The sequence below is a fragment of the Erpetoichthys calabaricus genome, chromosome 17, assembly GCF_900747795.2.
Source record: "Erpetoichthys calabaricus chromosome 17, fErpCal1.3, whole genome shotgun sequence".
NCBI classification, from domain to species: domain Eukaryota; kingdom Metazoa; phylum Chordata; class Cladistia; order Polypteriformes; family Polypteridae; genus Erpetoichthys; species Erpetoichthys calabaricus.
The window spans coordinates 97,063,478-97,084,775 of NC_041410.2; the positions used below are offsets into that span (position 1 = coordinate 97,063,478).

The 21,298-nt window shown below is 44.8% G+C and overlaps 1 protein-coding gene across 1 annotated transcript; it reads right to left on the reverse strand.

Moving 5' to 3' along the window:
- Positions 1 to 9,468: 9,468 nt before the first annotated feature.
- Positions 9,469 to 18,590, reverse strand: klf1 (Kruppel-like factor 1 (erythroid)). The gene is made up of 3 exons (XM_028822793.2): positions 18,232 to 18,590; positions 11,245 to 12,241; positions 9,469 to 9,991 (listed from the first exon to the last, which is right to left on the reverse strand). Exons 1-3 carry the CDS (start codon positions 18,304 to 18,306, stop codon positions 9,816 to 9,818), a joined length of 1,248 nt encoding a protein of 415 aa, XP_028678626.1. The 5' UTR covers positions 18,307 to 18,590; the 3' UTR covers positions 9,469 to 9,815.
- Positions 18,591 to 21,298: the final 2,708 nt, after the last annotated feature.

Here is a 21,298-nt window from a genome sequence, read left to right on the forward strand (position 1 = left end):
CCTGCTTACTGGGCAAAATACAAATATGAAGAAGAGTCTACTGTTACAAAGTGTAAAGTGCGTTTTGTTCACGATCCGTACATCCGAGCCCAAGCACAGCATGAAACAGAAGCGCTGTGAATGTTCTTTGGGCTCCCTAACCTGAACACTGATGGGCGTCTTACATAAAATGTATCATGGTAACAAGGAAAGGCCCTATTTAAACTTCAAAGTCCTTTTTACCTTACATGGTGGCACAGTGGTACCAGTACTGCCATGCAACAAGCAGACAGACCAGGGTTTGTGTCCCAGGTGCTCCCTGTGTGGAGTTCTCTTCATGTCCATGTGAGTTTTCTCTGGTCTAACCAGGTTCCTCTCATAGTCCAAAGACATGCAGGCTACAGGAACTGGCATTGCTAAATTGGCCCTAGTGGGTGTGTGTGTGTCTGTGTTCAACATGGTGCCCTGTTGAGAGGTTGTTACACACATACGCCTTGGGATCAGCCTAAAGGCTCTAGTGGTGGTAACTCCTTACCAATCCACAGGGCGGCGCTGCATTCTAACACCTCTTCTCTCCATTCCTTCTACTGACTGGATGATTGACAGCCTCACCACCTCTGACATCACTTCCGGTGTCCATCCACCTGGACCCACCTCTTCCTGCCTTGCTCGCATTTGACCCGAATGGTCACCATCTTGGATAATCTTATCTGGGACTCGAGTCCTTAGTGACGTTCTTTTTTTCCTGAAGTGTTGAATTTCTTTTGCCTTTATAATACACAGGGTCACGGTGTCGCCCCATAGCTTTATCTCTGTTTTGCCCTCTTTTTCACTACTTAGCACCTGAAGCTCGTTGGAATCGGCACCAACTTCTCCGTGACCCTGATCAGGATAAGCAGGTTTGAAAATGGATGTATGGATGTAGTGCTTTGAAGTAGAAACCAATTACTGGTGGTACTAGTTTTGGTGGTGATACAGTGATATTCGATTAAGGAGTTGGGAGAGCCCCCCTTGAAGATTCACGAAAAGGTGCCGGTACAGTGAAATATCAATCATCACAATGCAGCCAAAAATCAGGTTTGGTTGTATCACCCGTGAAGAACTGAATGCTTGAGGGGGTTCCACAGTGAAGATTCACAGGTATGCTAAGTAAAGTGCTGGTATTGCATTCTATTCACGTACAGGTGACTCCCAGCTCCTTCACTGCTGTTTTATACCTCAAATATTTTTAGTACGCAATAATAGATTTGAGAATGGTCTGATCAGGAGTCACGTATTTCCCCAAATACATGTCCCAGTTTAGGCCCCCCAGTTGATTCTTCGGGCATTTAGATTTTTGCTGTGTTTTAGAACTGACCCGTTTCTCGGAGATGAGCACTCCGTTTGCTCCCTCAGTGCCCTACATTTAGCCTCCAATCATTTTAGTCTTTTTTCAAAACAGGCAGAAGATCTGACCAATGACTGCGACGCTCACTCCCACATGAGCACCGGGGAGAGAATTCCTTTTGTGATAACAGAAAGAGTGAAGGGTTCAAAGGCTAAATTGGGCTTTCAGAGAGAGGAATGACAGCTACGAAACATCTTTATTAAAAGTTGCTTTTGTAAATCATTGTGTTGTGGTCAGTAGCCTATCTGCCTGCTTTTGATTTCAAAGTTGTGGTCAGTGCATGCGTGTAAATATGATGGGTTCCTCCTTTGCACCCTTTTAGTAAAGTCAGTTAAAAGATGATGTAGCATGTGTTGGAGAGAGTGCATGGCAAATTCTTTAAAACTCAACACGTCTTCAGCTCCTCCTGTTCCTGGCGACTAAACTCATTCACTTCTGTTGTGAACCCCTTGCAGTGGACTGGGGGTGAAGGTGTTGCAGCACTTCAGCCACAAAGTAATTGAAGGAAAGTCAGGAGTGCAATTTCTGCAGTGGATGCATTGCATCGGTGGAGACCCACTTAAAAATTTTGTCAGTGCAGTCCCTGGCAGAATGACGTACATTGATTGGTCTTCAAGGTCCTCCTGCATGCTGAAAATGAATTCTATCTATCTATCTATCTAAATTAATTTTTTTCCTCAGAATTCGACACACAACACCCCATAATGACAACGTGAAAAAAAGTTTACTTGAGGTTTTTGCAAATTTATTAAAAATAAAAAAATTGAGAAATCACATGTACATAAGTATTCACAGCCTTTGCCATGAAGCTCAGAATTGAGCTCAGGTGCATCCTGTTTCCCCTGATCATCCTTGAGATGTTTCTGCAGCTTCATTGGAGTCCACCTGTGGTAAATTCAGTTGACTGGACATGATTTGGAAAGGCACACACCTGTCTATAGAAGGTCCCACAGCTGACAGTTCATGTCAGAGCACAAGCCAAGCATGAAGTCAAAGGAATTGTCTGTAGACCTCCGAGACAGGATTGTCTCGAGGCACAAATCTGGGGAAGGTTACAGAAACATTTCTGCTGCTTTGAAGGTCCCAATGAGCACAGTGACCTCCATCATCCGTAAGTGGAAGAAGTTCGAAACCACCAGGACTCTTCCTAGAGCTGGCTGGCCATCTAAACTGAGCGATCGGGGGAAAAGGGCCTTAGTCAGGGAGGTGACCAAGAACCCAATGGTCACTCTGTCAGAGCTCCAGAGGTCCTCTGTGGAGAGAGGAGAACTTTCCAGAAGGACAACCATCTCTGCAGCAATCCACCAATCAGGCCTGTATGGTAGAGTGGCCAGACGGAAGCCACTCCTTAATAAAAGGCACATGGCAGCCTGCCTGGAGTTTGCCAAAAGGCACCTGAGGGACACTCAGACCATGAGAAAGAAAATTCTCTGGTCTGATGAGACAAAGATTGAACTCTTTGGTGTGAATGCCAGGCATCACATTTGGAGGAAACCAGGCACCGCTCATCACCAGGCCAATACCATCTCTACAGTGAAGCATGGTGGTGGCAGCATCATGCTGTGGGGAACTGGGAGACTAGTCAGGATAAAGGGAAAGATGACTGCAGCAATGTACAGAGACATCCTGGATGAAAACCTGCTCCAGAGCGCTCTTGACCTCAAACTGGGGCGACAGTTCATCTTTCAGCAGGACAACGACCCTAAGCACACAGCCAAGATATCAAAGGAGTGGCTTCAGGACAACTCTGTGAATGTCCTTGAGTGGCCCAGCCAGAGCCCAGACTTGAATCCGATTGAACATCTCTGGAGAGATCTTAAAATGGCTGTGCACCGACGCTTCCCATCCACCCTGATGGAGCTTGAGAGGTGCTGCAAAGAGGAATTGGCCAAACTGGCCAAGGATAGGTGTGCCAAGCTTGTGGCATCATATTCAAAAAGACTTGAGGCTGGAATTGCTGCCAAAGGTGCATCGACAAAGTATTGAGCAAAGGCTTTGAATACTTATGGACATGGGATTTCTCAGTTTTTTTATTTTTAATAAATTTGCAAAAACCTCAAGTAAACTGTTTTCATGTTGTCATTGTGGGGTGTTGTGTGTAGAATTCTGGGGAAAAAAAATGAATTTAATCCATTTTGGAATAAGGCTGTAAGATAACAAAATGTGGAAAAAGTGATGCGCTGTGAATACTTTCTGGATGCACTGTAAATACACAGAATTATTATTATTATTATTCAGGGTTATGTGTTTAAGTGCTTACTAGCAAATGATCACTTGAATACCTAATACTCGCGTATAAGTCGAGTATTAAAAATCAGACCCCGACTTATACGCCCGTTCAAACGTACGACACTTATTTTTTTTATTCATCTTCTTGCCTCCTCCAATCCCGCACCAGTTTCTCAGACGTTTCGAATTTTGTTGCAGCAGCGCAGTTACCAATTACTCGTGCCACGACTTTTAATTTAAAACCAGCTTCAAATTTTCTTCTCATCGACGCTCCATCGTAGATAAGGGATGCTCTAACGATAAAGGTGTATGTTGATACAAAAAACACAAAACATTGCAAACGTCACGTCGGAATAGTTTGGGTATTACTGTGTGGTCACGTGGGCACAATACATAGAAAAGAAAAGGCCGTGTGCCCCGTGGTTACTCTCTCCGGTGGGCGTTACCACGTCATAATCTCTTGGACCAATAGCGTGAGTTTTCGATTTATACGACTGTGATTATAAATTACCGGAAATTATACGATGAAATCAGGCCCCGATTTATCCGCGAGTATTTACGGTATTAATTAAGGATCAAAATAGTAAAGAGACAAATAAAAAGAACGGCTTCACTCGTGTGTATCACAAGGAATTGCTTGCTCCATCCTGTAATCGCTAAGTTTTTAACTTCTGACACTGGGAAATGACAGCGTGATTAATGCAGTGAATTCCATTAAAAGATGTTATTGGTTGGGATGGAAGCCTGCAGCCCCTTTTTTGAAGGGGCAGAAATTAACCTGAGGTTCTAGAATGCCTCGGCCGCCTTTGATTGGTTTCATCCTCTTTTCAAAATACGTCTTCCCCTAGTGAAGCCATCGAGAAGTAGAAATAGCATCCGTCGTTTGGATCCACAAGGCACAGAGTTAGCGCAAACACAAGCAAAGGTCCAACGGCGATGAGTAAAGAGTCACAACACGGAGGCGGCCGTGTCTGTCTCGCTGGCCCCTAAGTCACAAATCGGCCTATGAGAGCGCCAGGCTATTAGTGCCACCTGGCATTACCAAGAGGGAGCTTATATAAACGGAAAGACGCGAGCGACAGAAAGCAGCGGCTGCCATTATGTAACTCGGCCTCTGAGACTTGCGTAATCCTTTCATTTCTGATGACAGGCTGGCTGAAGGTCAACGAGGAGAGCTGGCCGGCCGAACGCCCACCTGCGGGGCACATTCTCAAGTGGGCAGCCTAACATAGATTTCAAACGGTCAGCGAAACACCTCTCAGAGCTGATATGCAGTTTAAATCATTAAATCACAGGAAAAGAAATAAATTAGACCAAGCAACCCTAATTTGGGCTGTTCCTAAGAAATGTAATTCATGAGGTGAAAGTACATAATAAACAAGAACAGTCAAATATCTGACATATTAAAATGGGCGCTTTCATTTAAATGTTTAAATTGTACATATTCTTGCCTGTAGTAGGGAAAAAAATCAAAATAACATAATTTTTGTAATTAGTGACCTGGAAATAGTCTGAAACGATACCCCACATGCCTATGTCTCTGATTTGTTTATTTTTCACTTCCCCAGAGGGGCTTTTAGAGGGCTGGGACCACCAGTACAGAATCAAGCATCAAAAATATTACAACATTTATGATCATCAACCTCGATATATCATAAAACGACACTCCACATGCCCACATCACCCAACCCCATGTTTTGTGATTCCTCACATCCCATTAGGTGGTGAACCCCTGGTGGTCTGCACAGCTTCAAGTCCTTCTGATCATTTTTGCTGAAGACACCTACTGGTTTTCTCTTTACCATAAGGGTGTAATTTTCTACAATAAAATATGATCCAAATATTATCTACAAATGAAGGGCTTGTGAGTCTAGCGGGATAAAAATAAGGGAGGAAGCTCAAAACACTGAGAACCTTGCACAACTAGACATCAAGACGAGTGAAACGATATGTCATATGTGGGGGTGTTCTCGTACCAGTGAGTCAGGAGGTGCTGGACAAAACAAATCAAAAAGATTTCAAAGCATTTAGAAAGAATTCTTATGAATATAAGTGGTGGTGATGAACCCCTTATGGGTGGGCAGCGTTACATCTCCATTAAACTTATGCTGTCCATTCCAGTTTACATATATGAGCATACTGTTGTTGGATGGGTGGGGTTTGAGACTTGGGGAGGGGCCAGGAGGCGGGACTGAAGACACTCAAACACCTGAGCCTTTCTCACTCGATGCTTGAGCTTGGGCTCACTCAATGCAGCCTTTGTGACCAGCAGGGTTGACGTCCACCTTACAGATGACTGTTTACGCCTGGTAGTGAAATTGGGTGGTGCATTGTGGCCCACCAGAATGGAGAAGACTACAATAATTATGGGTTTAAAATTGTGACTGTGGCAGACTGACACTTGAATGGATGGGTTAGAAAGTGCAGGAAGTGGGCCTGTCAGAGCAGAGGAGACAGCAAAGTATTGAAGATAAAGATGGGGGGAGGGGTAAAGCAATTATGGGTAGAGGGTCAATGGTCCAGTCAGCACAGCAGAGAGGCTGGGGCCTAATTAGAACAGATTACAGCAAAGGTGAGGGTTCAGAAACGATAACATGACAGCAGGGCCTCGACAGAAGACAAGGACAATGACAAGGAAGATGGCAAAAGTGTTGACGAGAGGGGCAGGTTAGGTCAGAATGGTAAGAAAGTCTCAGAGGAGATGATAAAGTAGTGAAGAACATGAGTCAGTAATCCATTCCAGAAGACAGTAGGGTCTGGAGAGAAATTAGACAAGGACAAGGAAGATGGCAAAGTGTTGATAAGGCTGTTGACTCACAACCACCATGACACCTGACAGAGCTAAAAAGAATGGGGAGAAATGGCAGAGCTGACAGAGAGAGATCTGACCACAAAAACACAAAGCTATCAGGGCTGCCATCCACCAAATACTGACTCGAAGGGGGTGGATCAGTGTCCAAAATCCAACTTATACCTCAAGTGATTCAATATTGTATTACAATAAAATGTGAAAACTTCCAAGGCGTCGAAGACCTCTTACAGACCCTGTATAGGCAGCTGATGATCTCAGGTGCTGGGGTTTAATGGTTGTCCATCCCGCTATTCCACACTTTCACATTCTGCTACTGAACTACATGGCTGTTCTCAGGTAGCGACTGTTCAGTTCTGAGTCACTTTCAAGCTTTGACATGACATTCTATTTCTTCCTGGGGTCCCCTTAAATAGGTGGGGTCCACATAATGATTCAGACCCATGATCCACCTCCCTCCTAGTCCACCCCACCGCCCACTCAGGAGCAGTCCATCATCCATCCATTATCTGTACCCTCTTGTCCAGTTCAGAGCCAGAGGATCGGGCACGAGGCTGAAACCAACAGACAGGATGCATAGCATTGGCCAAAGATCATTAGTAGACAAGGACGTGCAGGATGAAAGCCGCCATATTCGGCTTTACTATGATGAGAAATGCTCAACTAACACAGGAAAATCAATATGCGTGTTATTTGTTGGCGAATGACATCGCAACCTCAGCCAATGTTCCATTAGAGAAATGCGGTCACTGTCACACTTAGTACCTGTCATTTATTAAGGTGTTTACTCTGGCGCCCTCTAGCGGTCCACAGACTAATGCGAATGAACTCCTCTCATACACTCACAAACAGATAAAAACATTCAGGCAGGTAGAAAATCAAATTATGTGACAAGAAACAAAGTGAGACTGGAATGAAAACCAAAAATCTGTTCAAGGTTTGTGTTAACTAAACTTCACCTGCTGCCCCATCTATCTATCTATCTATCTATCTATCTATCTATCTATCTATCTATCTATCTATCTATCTATCTATCTATCTATCTATCTATCTATCTATCTATCTATCTATCTATCTATCTATCTATCTATCTATCTATCTATCTTTTGTGATCCTGCCGACTATACTAAAATGAATATCTATCTATCTATCTATCTATCTATCTATCTATCTATCTATCTATCTATCTATCTATCTATCTATCTATCTATCTATCTATCTATCTATCTATCTATCTATCTAGTAAAAATAAAAAAAATGAAATCTCCCATTCAGAACCTTTGCTTCCTCTCATGTGCATCCCATTCTTTTAATCCTCGCTGAGATGTTTGGAGTCCACTTGTGGCTAATTCAAAAGCCATGAGGTCAAAGGAGGACATAAGAACATCAGAAATTGGACAAACGAGAGGAGAACATTCGGTCCACAAAGCTCATTTGTTCAGCTAGTAGTTCAGATGTCTCAAATGAATTGTTTGTAGAGCTCAGAGACGGGATTGTTTCAATGCCCTGATCTGGAGAAGGCTGCCAAAAATTCCTGCAGCATCAAAGGTTCCAAAAGGCACCGTGGTCTCCATAATTCTGAAATGGAAGATGTTTGGAGTGACCACGATTCTTCTGGCCAACTGGACAAACTGAGCAATTGCGGGAGCAGGGATTTGGTAAGAGAGGTGACCAAGAACCTAATGATCATACAGGCTGAGGTCCAGAGAAGCTATGTGGAGATGAGAGAAACTTCCAGAAGGACAACCATCAATGCCATTAGAGTGAGTTTTTTGGCAGACAGAAGCCTCTCCTCAATTAAAGACGCACGAAATTGGAGTTTGCAAGATGGCTGTAAGAAACACGACTCTCTGATCTGATGAAACCAGGATTAGCAGCACATCTGGAAGACACCAGGCAGCACTCATCACCTGCACATAACCATTCCAACATTGAAGCATGGAGGGACTGGGAGACTAGTCAGGGTGGAGAAAGAGCTGAACAAAGTAAAGTCCTTAATGGAAACCTGCTGAGAGTGCTCTGGACCTTGGACTGGGCTGAAGGTGCACCTCCAACACAGGACTGGTTTAAGGACAACTCTGGGAATCCCCTTGAGTGGCCCCGCCAGAACCAAGACTTGGACCCAATCAAACTTCTCTGGAGAAACCTGAGAATAGTGGCCCACCGATGGTCTCCATCCATCCCACCTGATGGAGCTTGAGAGGATCTGCAGAGAAGAATGGCACAAAATCCTCAAATCCAGCTGTGGGGAGCTTGCCGGGTCAAGATGAAGCACTGAGTAAAGGGTCTGAAAACTCGAGTCAAATGAATATGTCAGTTTTTTAATATTAATAAATTTTCAAACATTCCAAAACTCTTGGTTTTTTGCTTTGCAATGCTGGACTGTTTCATAAGGGAAAATGAACTTAAATGATTCTAGCAGAAAGCTGCAGCATTAACTGTGAAGAAAAAGAAATTGTGTGAGGACTTTGTGATGGCACTTGTTTGTTTGTTTGTTTGTTTGAGCAGCTAGAGGGCTGACAAGTTCATCGACCTCCTTAAGGTCACCCAGAGGCTCCTTGGTAAAGACGACACTGACAAGCCTTTGGCTGACAATAAACGCCGTAACCACTAGAGGCCGCCACTGTGCTCAGGCTTATCAGCCTCATTACAGGTAAGGCGGGACTTTTCTATGACGTCAAACTCGCCGCTCCAATGAGGTTCCCAATGTAAACGAAGACCCTGCCACAGTGTGGGGTGCCAGGCTTTTGCTGGGCACGCTCTCACCCACACAAACAATGAGCACATTCATTGAGGGCGATTTTGAGTTGGTTTTGCAGCTTTGAGACTGGGGGGGGGGGGGGGGGGGGGGGGGGTTTAGGGCAATTTGGGGACGCAGAGTTAAATGCAGAGATTGAGCAACAACCTGAAGTTGGAGTAGGGTGAGGTGGCAGAGCTTGCCAGTGTGCCATTATGCTGCCCTTTCCCTTTTCCTGTTAAATGCATGTACTTCTTTGATTTAATATCCATATACATTAACTTTTTGTCAGATGAGAGCATAAATTATTTCTTAAAAAAACACTCAATGTGCTATTTTACCCAAACTTTTTTATTTCTTTATTTTTATTTGCCCCAAGCCCTGAGCTGTTGTGCTCTTTTATTTGGCTTAACCCCATCGTCATAAAAAATAAAGAAATAGCCAAACCAGAGCACTCAAGTCTCCACCTGCCCAAAAGTGGCACACATGCCCAGGAAGCCTCTGTCTGGCATTGAGTTACCATCTTGTGCCCCTGAATGCTTTGAAAGTTGTAGAGGGCACACTTACGTTCATGCAGTGGCATATTATATATTTTTTTTGGAGGAAGCATGGAAGCAGACGCCACTTGGGTGTCCATTGCTGAGTATTTATTTGACCTTGGGCATCCAGATTGGCTAGACATGCCTCTTCATATGCAGAGCCAGATGGTCAGACCTGGAAAATGCCCGTTCGCAAAGGTGGCACTGAAAGGGGCGCTGTCCGGTGTGCTTGCGGTAGTGCCGGGTCAGTTCATCAGAACGGGCAAACTTCCAGCCGCATCCCTCCCAAGTACAGTGGTAGGGTTTCTCACCTGGTGCCAGGAAGAGAGAAAGAAAATTTAAAAACGTGAGAAGATATGCCAAGGATTTGTGGGTACAACTCACACAGATGCACACACTGACACTGCATTTGGGGGTGGGGGGTGGTCAGCGGGGTGGCTTCCTAAGAAATGCAGAAATTAAGTTTCCTGGTGGGACTCTCCCAGCCACCCTGAAGAAGCTGTCTGGACCTGGCATCACTATCCTGGCAGAATTACCCTTCATGGACACCATGGCACTGGCAATGGTTTATTTAGTAGGATGAAACATCACACTCATTTTCTGCAGGGGTTTAGCACCCACCCTCTTAGACCACCTGAAACAAGAACTGAGGAACTCTGGACCAGGAACAGCTGCTCTCACCAGCTGTTGCCCAGCAGGTTTGGTGCCATAGCATTTTTTATGCTCTGTGGGACATGTGATTTATTTGGCATTTCAGGTGCCAAGTAGATTAAGTGGCATAATGGTCAACAGGTTAGGAGTCATTGAAGTCATATTGTTCAGCAGATTAGTAGTTTTAATATTTATAATGCCAACAGGATTAGGTAGCCATAGCCATTATAGTGCCAACCGAGTTAGGAGCCATAGAAATCATAGTGCCAACAGAGGTAGGAGCCATAGCAGTTATAGTGCCAACAGGGCTATGAGCCATAACAGTTATAGTGCCAACTGATGCAGGAGCCATAGCAGTCATAGTGCCAACAGGGTTATAAGCCATAGCAGTCATGGTGCCAACAGGGTTAGGAGCCATAGCAGCTATAGTCACAATAGGGTTAGGAAGCCATGCGGTGCCATGGTGGTCATAGTGCCCAACAGGTTAAGGGACTTTTGCAGCTATAGTGTGTAACCATTAAGGTACCAAAGCAGTGATTGTACCCAGTACAGATGGATGCCATAGTTGTCATCTTGCCCACATGTTAAGAATTAAAGCACTACAGCGACATAATGCCCAGTTCTGTCACCGCCATATTGCCCAAAAGATTTGACATTGTAGTATTTAAAGTGCCCAGTTAGGACAATTGTAATTGCACTAATGGCTCCTAAAAAGCTTTGGTGCCATAATAGTTACAGTGCCCAGCAGAACACAACAGCCAGGGCAAATGGAGTGGCTGCTGTTAATGGGTACCAGATAAGAGCCCATAACTGCAGGTGTTATCAGGCACCATAGCTCGAAAGAAGCAGCTGAAATCAGAGAAGACAGGTGCCACACATTATCAAGGTAGGCGAGGATGGTGATGATCTTTACCAGTATGGGTGCGCAGGTGAGCCTTCAGGTGGGAGCTCTTCGTGTAGGTCTTCCCACAGCCCGGGTGTTCACAGTTGTGCACGGCCATTCGTTTCCTGCTGATGGTCTTGCGGTTGCGCTTGACCTCCAGGCCTTCAGTAGGAGGCATCATGGTGGAGAGGGTGGCGCTGTGAGAAGTGGCCGTGCCAGGCACCTGCGCTAAGAGCAAACCGCTGAGCTGAGGGGCTTTGTATTGGTGAGGAAATGGCGAATAGTGGCCCAGGTATTGCTCCTGGTAGAAGGTGGCACGTTGGTGATAGCTCTGCAACACATTGTAATTGCGCTGCGGCAAGCCTGGAGACTGGTGGTCCGCCATGGGCATCTGGTTTTGGATAAGCTGGCCATCATGGATGCCTCCAGACATGTAGTGTCCAAAATGTGCTGTCTTGCCGTTCCCTTTGATGGCGCTCTCGACAGTCGCACTCCGTTCCATATCGTTTCCCAGAAAGAAGCCCAAATAGTCAAAAGGAGGCTCCCCTCCATAAGTGAACACTTTGGATGCCGAGGGCGGCGGCTCGGCGAAGTTCACATGGCCGTCCTGCATCACCGCGGGGAAGGTGGGCGACGCCTGCTGAACGGGGAGGAAAGTGGAGAGCAAGCCGCTGTTACCACTTGACTCCAGCAGATGGCGGTCTAAGCAGGGAGGAGTTGGCTGTTTGACCAGCACGGACTTCTGTAAACCTCCCTGCAGCGGAGGTCCGTGAAGACCGCGGGGGCTGCACTGCTGGGCCGGGCCGAACATGAACTCCAAGGTGGGGACATCAGAGATGGGGGCGTTTAGAGTGGACAGGAGCAGATCGGCGTCCCAGTTACTGCTGCTGCCGCTGTCGTCCTCCAGATCTTTCAGCTCCGTTTTGATGTGTAATAGCGGCTCAGGCAAAGGTCCGGGGGGCTTGACGGGGGACAGGCTGAGGTCATCAGGCATCTGCACAGAGGGATTCTCCTCTGATTTCCACAACTGGGACAAACAAAAAAATGTAAAATTAAAGGCAAGATTTAAAGAACCCGCTACATCCTAACTACAGGGTCACGGTGGTCTGCTGGAGCCAATCCCAGCCAACATAGGGCGCAAGGCAGGAACAAATCCCTGGGCAGGGCGCCAGCCCACACACCAAGCTCACAGTAGGGAAAATGTAGGATCGCCAATGCACCTGACCTGCATGTCTTTGGACTGTGGGAGGAAACTCAGGCAGACACGGGGAGAACATGCAAACACCACGCAGCGGACCCAGATCTCCTTACTGCGAGGCAGCCGCGCTACCACTGCGCCACTGTGCCGCCCCTGTAGGAGGCGCTGTTCATTAAAGCGCTCTCAATGTAATATTGTGCACACAAGACCCCCTGACACAACGTGAAGCGGGGAGAATCCTGCATGGAGGACTCGGGAAAACTGGCCTTACGTTATCTAGAGACGGAAACAGCAAATCTGCTCATTTTCCTCAGACAAAATTACTACAAAGTCAGATTTGCTTTGTTTAGTTTTCTTTTTTAATTCCATCTGAGACAAACATCAATAACACTCGCCACACGTACAGCATACAGGAACATAGCAATGCGGTCCGAAGGAAGGAGAAACACGCGGTCTCTGATTTATACGACCGGGCGCACGTCTAACTGGGACTCAGGGAGTGGGCGGGGAGTGGGCGGAGTCGTGGCTGCCCAGGTGACTGCGCCATTAACGGACAGCATATGCAGGCTTGAAAAGAAGAACAGTCGAATAATAAATAAGACTTGATGACCAACACCCTCTGAACCCCACCTTATTAACCCCACCCCCTTATTTGCTATAAATTGCCTTGGATTTCTGTAAGTCTAACCATATTCCTCTGATGATGACACCTGGTAGGAATGGAAAGATTAGGAATGAAAAATCATTTTAAGATACGCGATTCACTGGCTCCCTTTGTGGATTTCTAGCTACAGATATGCAAACCGCATCATAGACCTTCACTTCCAATTACGTCTACATATAGTGAGCTTATTTATACAAGCGCAGAGCAATAGTATAGTATAGTATAGTATGACATAATATAGTATTGTATACTTCAGGGTAAAGATAACCATAATATGTTATATCATTGTGCTCACTAATGGTTCTGCATAATACAGAAGAGTTTATTATAGTATAGTGTCATATTATATAGTATAGTATAGTTCAGTATATAGAATGTTTTAATATATACGGTGCAGTATAATATAGTATAATACTGCATAATACAAAAATCACTTACAATATAGTACCATATAATCTAATGCAGTAGAGCAGGGTAATGTACAGCATAGTATAGTATAGTATAGTATAGTATAGTATAGTATAGTATAGTATTGCACCTGAACACAGTGACTGATCTGGCATTTGTGTGCTTAAATTTCAGTGTCTTGACAAGAGGGCCATGGTGCTCAGATACTACCAGTCCGTTGGCAATGTGGTGCAGGAACTGCATGAAATTCAAAGCTATGTAGGCAAAGTGCTGATCTGAGCAAGTCACATAAAATAACAGTTAAATGAAATAACGCTAAACAAAGTTGACTGTTTTTTCACAAAGAAAAATAAAGCTTACTTATTGCGTTGGACATGAGGAACTGAAATGTATAATAATAATAATAATAATAATAATAATAATAATAATAATAATAATGCAGCTTGTACTCCATAATATACTGAAATAATTTATTTTCGTGAAGAGACTTAAAAAGTTTGTTTCTCTAATTAAAATATACACTTTTTTAAATATAAACATGTTTGTAATAATAATTTTAATTACCATCATCATCCTCATATTAATGATAATAATAAATGAGAGTGATTAGAGCAGTGTTTTTGTATTGCTATATTTTAATTCTAGTTCTTCTTTTCTTCTTTTCATTAAGCCCCGGTACTCAAACCAGATCGTGTCTCTGTTGTTAACACAGAAAGTGAGAGTGAGACGCGCAAATCATAGCTTTATTTGTTTATGTATTTATTTATTTAAATTTGTTTATTTTTATTTATTTATTTATTTTCCGTAAACACTACCGTTCCCACTGATTCTGGCCACTACTTGCCCGGTAAATCTGAGATGCCCTCTACATGCGACTCCTCCAAGCCGCGCAGGTCAGGGTCGCGGAGTCTCCGGTGCCCATCCCGGCAGCAGTGGAGCAGTTCGGGCGGTCGGCAGCCCCGAGAGAGCTGCAGGTTTCTTGACTGCCGCCTTTAATGACAGCAGGGCGTCGGTTGTATTTGGGAAAGAAGGGCAGTTTAAAAAGCAAAAACTGAGCGGCTCGTTGGGTGGCTGCCTGCCGTGTCTTGCTGATCTTATCTGCCTTCGTGAGATGTGCGTCTTTTATTCAGACCTCACGCTCCGTTCTGTGTCATTAATATCAGTCACTTCACCCCATAACTTTATTTTATTTTTATTGCGTGTGTGTTCGATGGAATGGTTTGTTCCCCCCTTATACATTGTATACATTTCTATATGCATATTTACCGTAGACGGAGGTATTCTAATGGTTCGCAGCGACTAAAGTAACGAGAGGCGACTTTAACTGGAGGTTCCCGTCTGAGGGCGGGTGAGCGCGATGGACCGGACAGTGCCCTGTGTGCCCATGACTCGCTCCTGCTTTGCCCCCGTGTCACCCCCTTCTCTAGATACATTTTTTTCGAACGAATGCATGGGCGATTTCAAAACTTTAAAACGCTAAAATAAAACAAGATCATCAACACGCAAAGTTCAGTGTTCTTTGAAATCCTCATAACGAGCATCTCCCTCCTTTAATCCGCACAGCAGCTCGGCGTGAAACTTTAAAAGCACTGAGCGCGAGTTTACATCATAGAGCGAAAAAAAGAGAAAGACGGCCAGCGGGAATGGCGAAGGACAGGAGGAGCCGCGCGTCCTCCTCTCTTGGTGTGTCGGAGAACTCGAGGAGCTCCACTCTGGACGTGACGTGGGGCTCGCTAGTCGGGGTTTTAGCAGGAAGGCCACCAAGCAGGGACTTGCCTGTGGAATGTGACACTTTGTAAAGTCAAAAAATGTTAAAGTCTTAAAGTTATTAAGTACGAATTGTTAGTAACGCTAATCTCACTCTGCTGTTTAATCCAACTCAAGAACATGCAGTGCCTATGAACAGAAGTGTCGCGTGTACCGCATAAACCAGTCCTGGAGGGGGCGCCACTCACGCAGACCACATCAGTCCAGTCCGTCACGCGAATCTGAGCTGTGGGAAGAAACTGGAGAGCCGACCACCAGGAGAACACGAACATCCAGCACGGACAGCGAGGGTCGAGCATCCAGTCTGGGATCCTGTCACCAAGAGACCACTGTGTCACCTATTATTATTATCATTATTATTATTATTATTATTATTATTATTATGGGGAAAATCATGTCGGATGGAAAATCTGATGAAACAGAGACAAGAAATGAACGACTGTGTGGTGTGGGAGGGGGACTGAGGTGTGGATTCACTAGACAGATGATATTTAATTGTATTATAATAAATTCAGCTAATAATGATAGGGAACCCTGTCTGAAAGGCACTTGAGAAAATGGATGGATAAATAATAATGAAGATGAAGTTGAAAAAAAGTTAATTCATCCTTTGAGAATCAGAGTAATAATACAATAATATAATAATAACCCAGTCATCCCTCCATCCGTTTTCTGATCTGCATTTCCTGTTGAGAGTTGCCATTCTCTTGTTATTAGGGGCTGCCCGTAAAAATATCATCCATCCTGTTACCAAATCCATCCCACTGGCGTAGCTGTGGGGAGTGTCAAGGGGGGACATCTGTCCCCGGGCGCAGCATCCAGGGGCGCCAAATTGATGTTACGAAATTTTAGAATGAAATGTTTTCCACGGTGGCGCAGTGGTAACGCTGCTGCCTCGCAGTTAGGAGACCCGTCTGGGTTCGCTTCCCGGGTCCTCCCTGTGTGGAGTTTGCATGTTCTCCCTGTGTCTGCTCCGGTTTCCTCCCAAAGACATGCAGGTTAGGTCGATTAGCAATTCTAAATTGGCCCTAGTGTGTGCTTGGTGTTTGTGTGTGTCCTGCGGTCGGTTGGCACCCTGCCCGGGATTGGCTCCTGCCTTGTGCCCTGTGTTGGCTGGGATTGGCTCCAGCAGACCCCCGTGACCCTGTGTTCGGATTAAGCAAGTTGGAAAATGGATGGATGTTTTCCATTCTTAAATGTTTTTGCAATGTTCTATTTGAATAATATTTTAGAATAATTATATTTTCGAACTACCATTGCTGTCTTAATTATTTTACTTCATTCTACAGTATCTTTATAAATTTAGCGAAACCTTGAAAATAAAAGTGCTTTAAAAATTTTAAATTTAAAAAATTTAAAACTAAAATAAAAAATGTGAATTTTTTTTTCTTAAAATACTATTATTTTAAATACATTTTTAAAAATTTTCTTTCCCTTCTGCATTGCATTTTGGCAAACAGGAGGGGGCGCGACATTTTCAGTTGTCCCCGGGCGATACGCCTCTGATCCATCCATCCATCCATTTTTCATCTTCATTTCTTTCAGAGAGCTGCAGTCCTGTCATGTCAATATTAAGTGCTGTCATTACAAATATTCTTTATATTGTTTACTAAGTCGACCTGGAAATCCATCCATCCATTTTCCGAGCTGCTGTTCCCGTTGACGGCTGTGTGTCTGTAATTATTAGTTTCTGTTGCTATAAAGATCACCTGCTCATTTACTGAATCTGTAGTGTCCTGAGCGTGGGAAGGCGCTATATAAATAAGAATGATTATTATTGTTGTTATTATTATTATTGAGCCCACCTTCATTTTCTGATTTGCATTTCCTGTTGAAAGCTGCCATTTTGTTATTATTAGTTGGTGCCCTTAAAATATAATTTTACCAAATCATCCATTCATCTGTTTTTTGATATTTTTTCCTTTGAGAGATGCCGTCCTATCAATATCAGGCACTGTCATATGAATGTCATTTATCCTATTTACTCATTCTTTCGGGGAGTCCATCCATCCACCCATGTTCTGAATTGCTGTTCCTGGCTGCAGTTCTTTAATTATTAGTTGCCATCACCATGAACTTCATGTGCTCATCTACCGAAACTACAGTGTCTATAAACCCATCCATCCATCCATCCATTTTCTGATCTTCTTTTCTTTTTGAGAGCTGCAGTCCTATCAATATTAGCTGCTATCATTATAAATATCATTTATGCTAATTAGTAAGTCTACTGTATCTGTAAATCCACCAGTCCATCCATCCATTTTCTGAATTGTGGCTCTGTTCTGCACCTCTGTTATTGTTAGCATGAACTTCATCTGCTCATCTGCTGAATCTACAGTGTCTATAAACCCCTCCATCCATCCATTTTCTGAACTTCTTTTCTTTGCGAGGGCTGCAGTCCTATCCATATCACGCACTCTTCAGTCTGTTTACTGATCTATCCATCCGTCCATTTTGTGAACTGCTCTTCCTGGCTCATTAGTTGCCATCGCCTTGAGCTTCATCTGCAGGGCCCATAAACCCCTTGGTCTTCTGAGCTGCTTGTCCCTGGGGGAGCCGCCCTACGATTATTTCTACTGCTGTCGTTATAAAGGTCTTCTTTATCCATTTATTGAACCCCAGCTGAGGGTTGCAGTCCTCTTTTTCAACGTGGGCTCCCTCGAGTGTCTTGTCCTCTCTGCTCGTTGTCCCTGTCACTAAGCTCTGATGTACGTGTCCCTTTATCAGGGGCGCGCCAGGCCCACGACGGCCTCGGTTTCTCAGTTCACTTCTCTTTTCACTTGACAGAGTGTGCCGCTGGTGCTGATCCTCTTACCAACCCCCCCGCCCCCCCCCGTTTCTGAACCTTCATCCCGTTACGATTTTTTCTGATGTCCCCCACATCACTAACACTTGTAATGTCAAATGTGCAGGTGCCCTCATCCCTAGTATCCTGCCACCATGAGCTGTAGGCCAACAGACCCCCCCCACCCCAGCTTACCTTATTGATGTCCTGGTGGTTGTAGAAATTAGAGAAGGAGTTGAAAGATGGCAGCACCGCCTGGGTCAGTGCCATGTCTGCAGCGTCTGCCCGGCTGCTCCTCTGATCTTCTCCTGTTACTTTTGGAGGGGCACACAGTGGATCAATCTTGCTTTAGTCTCTAATGGTCATCTATATCTCGGAGTTTATTTCTCTTTAGATATATTTATTTATTTTTTTTCCCTCACTTCTTCAGCTCTTTTGCAGCTCCTCTCATGTGAAGTGAAGTCTCCAGAGGCTGCCCCACCTGTGGGCTCTCATTCTTCATCGCTCTTTTTCCCCGCCACTCATTCTTTGCCCACAATTTCTGCCTCTCCAAACTCTTTGAACCCGCCCTGCTCCCTCCCCCCTACTGCCCTCCTCCCCCCAGGTTTCAGCTCTGGGACGAGTGGGCGGGGCTTCATGTTTGCATATTCATCTGCTGGCCTTCTAGCTGAGGGGGGGGGGGGGGGGGGGGGGGGGAGTCACCTCAGGAGGAGTCATCGCTGCCTTCAGTTAATGTTCCTTTGCCTCTCACGTTTAAAATGGAGACACAGTAAGGAGCCCCCAGAAAGGGTGAACTTGAAGCACTAGATAGTCCAGCGCTCTCTGCTACTTGGGTACCACAGGGCTGCCCCCTCATATGTGAGGTTTAGAACAAATTACAAGGCTTTAGTGGTACATCCCAGCTGGCAGAAAGGCACTATATAATTTGAAGTCTGACTGGGTGACAGATAGCAATTCAGAGGAATGGCCACAGGGGGGCGCAGATTGCTGCCCCAGAGCAAGCAGAGAGAGATATATGGCAGAATTTGTGTACACAAACATCCTTTATTTGACAGTTTTTATTTTAAAGGGTTCACTTTCTGCTTTTTATGTTTTTTTCCATGTAATCCTCCCTTCTTTACAATCAAGTAAAGCTTTACCTTCTGGGTCAGTTTACACGGAGACTTCATGTGGACCAGTAAGAGACCATGACAGTTCCAGACCTCACCACCGGAGGTGCCCTAGAGCTTGTAAAAATCTCAAGTTCAATTCTGCCTTTCATTTCATATCAGATGGTGTGTCAAGGTGAATGTCTTAAAACTGGGCACATGGAGGCACCCCTGTTTTTGCCAGTGTAAAGAATCCATCCCAACGTCTCGGCAGAACCACTTGCTGCCATCCTTCTCCTCATCTCTTCACCATACGCCAGTTAAAGAGACCTACCAGGCTGCTGTCCATAGGATTCGCCACTGCACACCAACCACGGGCGCCAGCGGGGCACTCGCTCAGGAGGCCCATCAGAGATGCTTAGTAACATCCCGTACTCGGATTCGTTAGTGCAGCCAGAGGTCAAGAGTGTGCCGTGCCATCATGAAACAGCAGATTAGGAAAGTGGCCTGACTCACATGTCAGCCTGTAGGAGCTGTGATGGCTACAAAAATGTGTGTGTGTGTGTGTGTGTGTGTGTGTGTGTGTGTGTGTGTGTGTGTGTGTTCATAGCAGACAGCTCAGGAGACCTTCAGGTACAGCTGCCAAAATGGCTGTTCTTTACACTGCAGTGACCACCAGCATGTCACAGATGTGCCTCATTTGACACCCAGGGCTGAATGCACCTGCACATCAACACTACAAAAATGTGTGCATCTCGAGATGTAACCACCGTCATCTGCTGTCATCTAATATAGCGCCTTTCATAGTGAACACTTTACAGGCAATGCCCAGCGCAAGCTGCGAGGTGAAGAAAAGATGATCTACGCTGCTGTTTCCTGATCCCCTGTGTTCTGATTCAGGGTCATGGAGTGATGGAGTCTCCTGCAGTACCATCCTGAGAGGGGCATCAGTCCACCATGGGGCACGTTTACTCATGCTGGGCCAATTTCAAGTTGCCAGTCATTTAATCTACCCATCTTGGCAATGTGGGGAGAAAAACAAAGTGCCCAGGAAAAGAAGATCAGGCTGGGGCTCAAGCCTGGACTCTGGGGGCTGTCAGGTGGCATTGCCACCTGTTGTGCCACTTATTTTTCTTCTTAATATTTTTCAATATTCTTTGAACTTGCGCATTGCAGTCTGGGGTTATGGGGAGCTGGTGCCCCCTTTTTTAAACAAGGTGCAAATTCAATGCAGGGCACACTTCCTCAAAATGAGCTGTAAGGTGGCAATGTGCTCTGTTATGCCCTTATGTCTCCTGTTATTATTATTATTATTATTATTATTATTATTATTATTATTATTATTATACATTCTCTGAACCCGCTTATTGCAGTTCAGGATTAAGAAGTGCTGATGTGTTTTTCTTGAATAAGGTGCCAGTCCAATGCAGGGCACATTTCCTCAAACTGAACACTAGGGAGCATTTCTCTCTATTGTTACCTTATATCTCCTATTATTATTATTATTATTATTATTATTATTATACATTCTCTGAACTTGCTTATTGCAGTCTGAGGTTATTGAGAGCTGGTTCCCCCTTTTTTGAATGAGGTGCCACTCCAATGCAAGGCACATTTCCTCAAACTGACCTGTAAGGTGGCATCAAGCTCTGTTGTTCCCTTATGTCTCCTGTTATTATTGTTATTATTATTGTTATTATTATATATTCTGTTATCCCACATATTGCAGTTCAGGATTAAGATGTGCTGATGTGTTTTTCCTGAATGAGGTGCCCCTGGAATGCAGGGCACATTTCCTCATACTGAGCTGTAAGGTACATTGTGCCCTATAGAGCCCTTATATCTTCTATTATTTTTTATTATGATGGGTTTTTTTTTTCCATTTTGTTGAAGTTCAAGATCATGAAGACTTCATACACCTTCCCTGGGGTGTCAGATCATCACAGGGCCCATTTACTCAAACTGGGCCAAGCTAAGGTTGCCTGTCAGCTTCACCTGCAAGTCTTGAGAATGTGTGGGCAAAAACCAAGTGCCAAGGAAAGAAAAAAAAAAAAACAAATAGACAACAAGGGGGCCAGGGTTCAGACTTGATCTGTGGGAGCTGTGAGGTGGCACTAAAGTCTGCTCTGCCACTATGCCTCCTATAATTACTATCCATCCATTCATTCATCTTC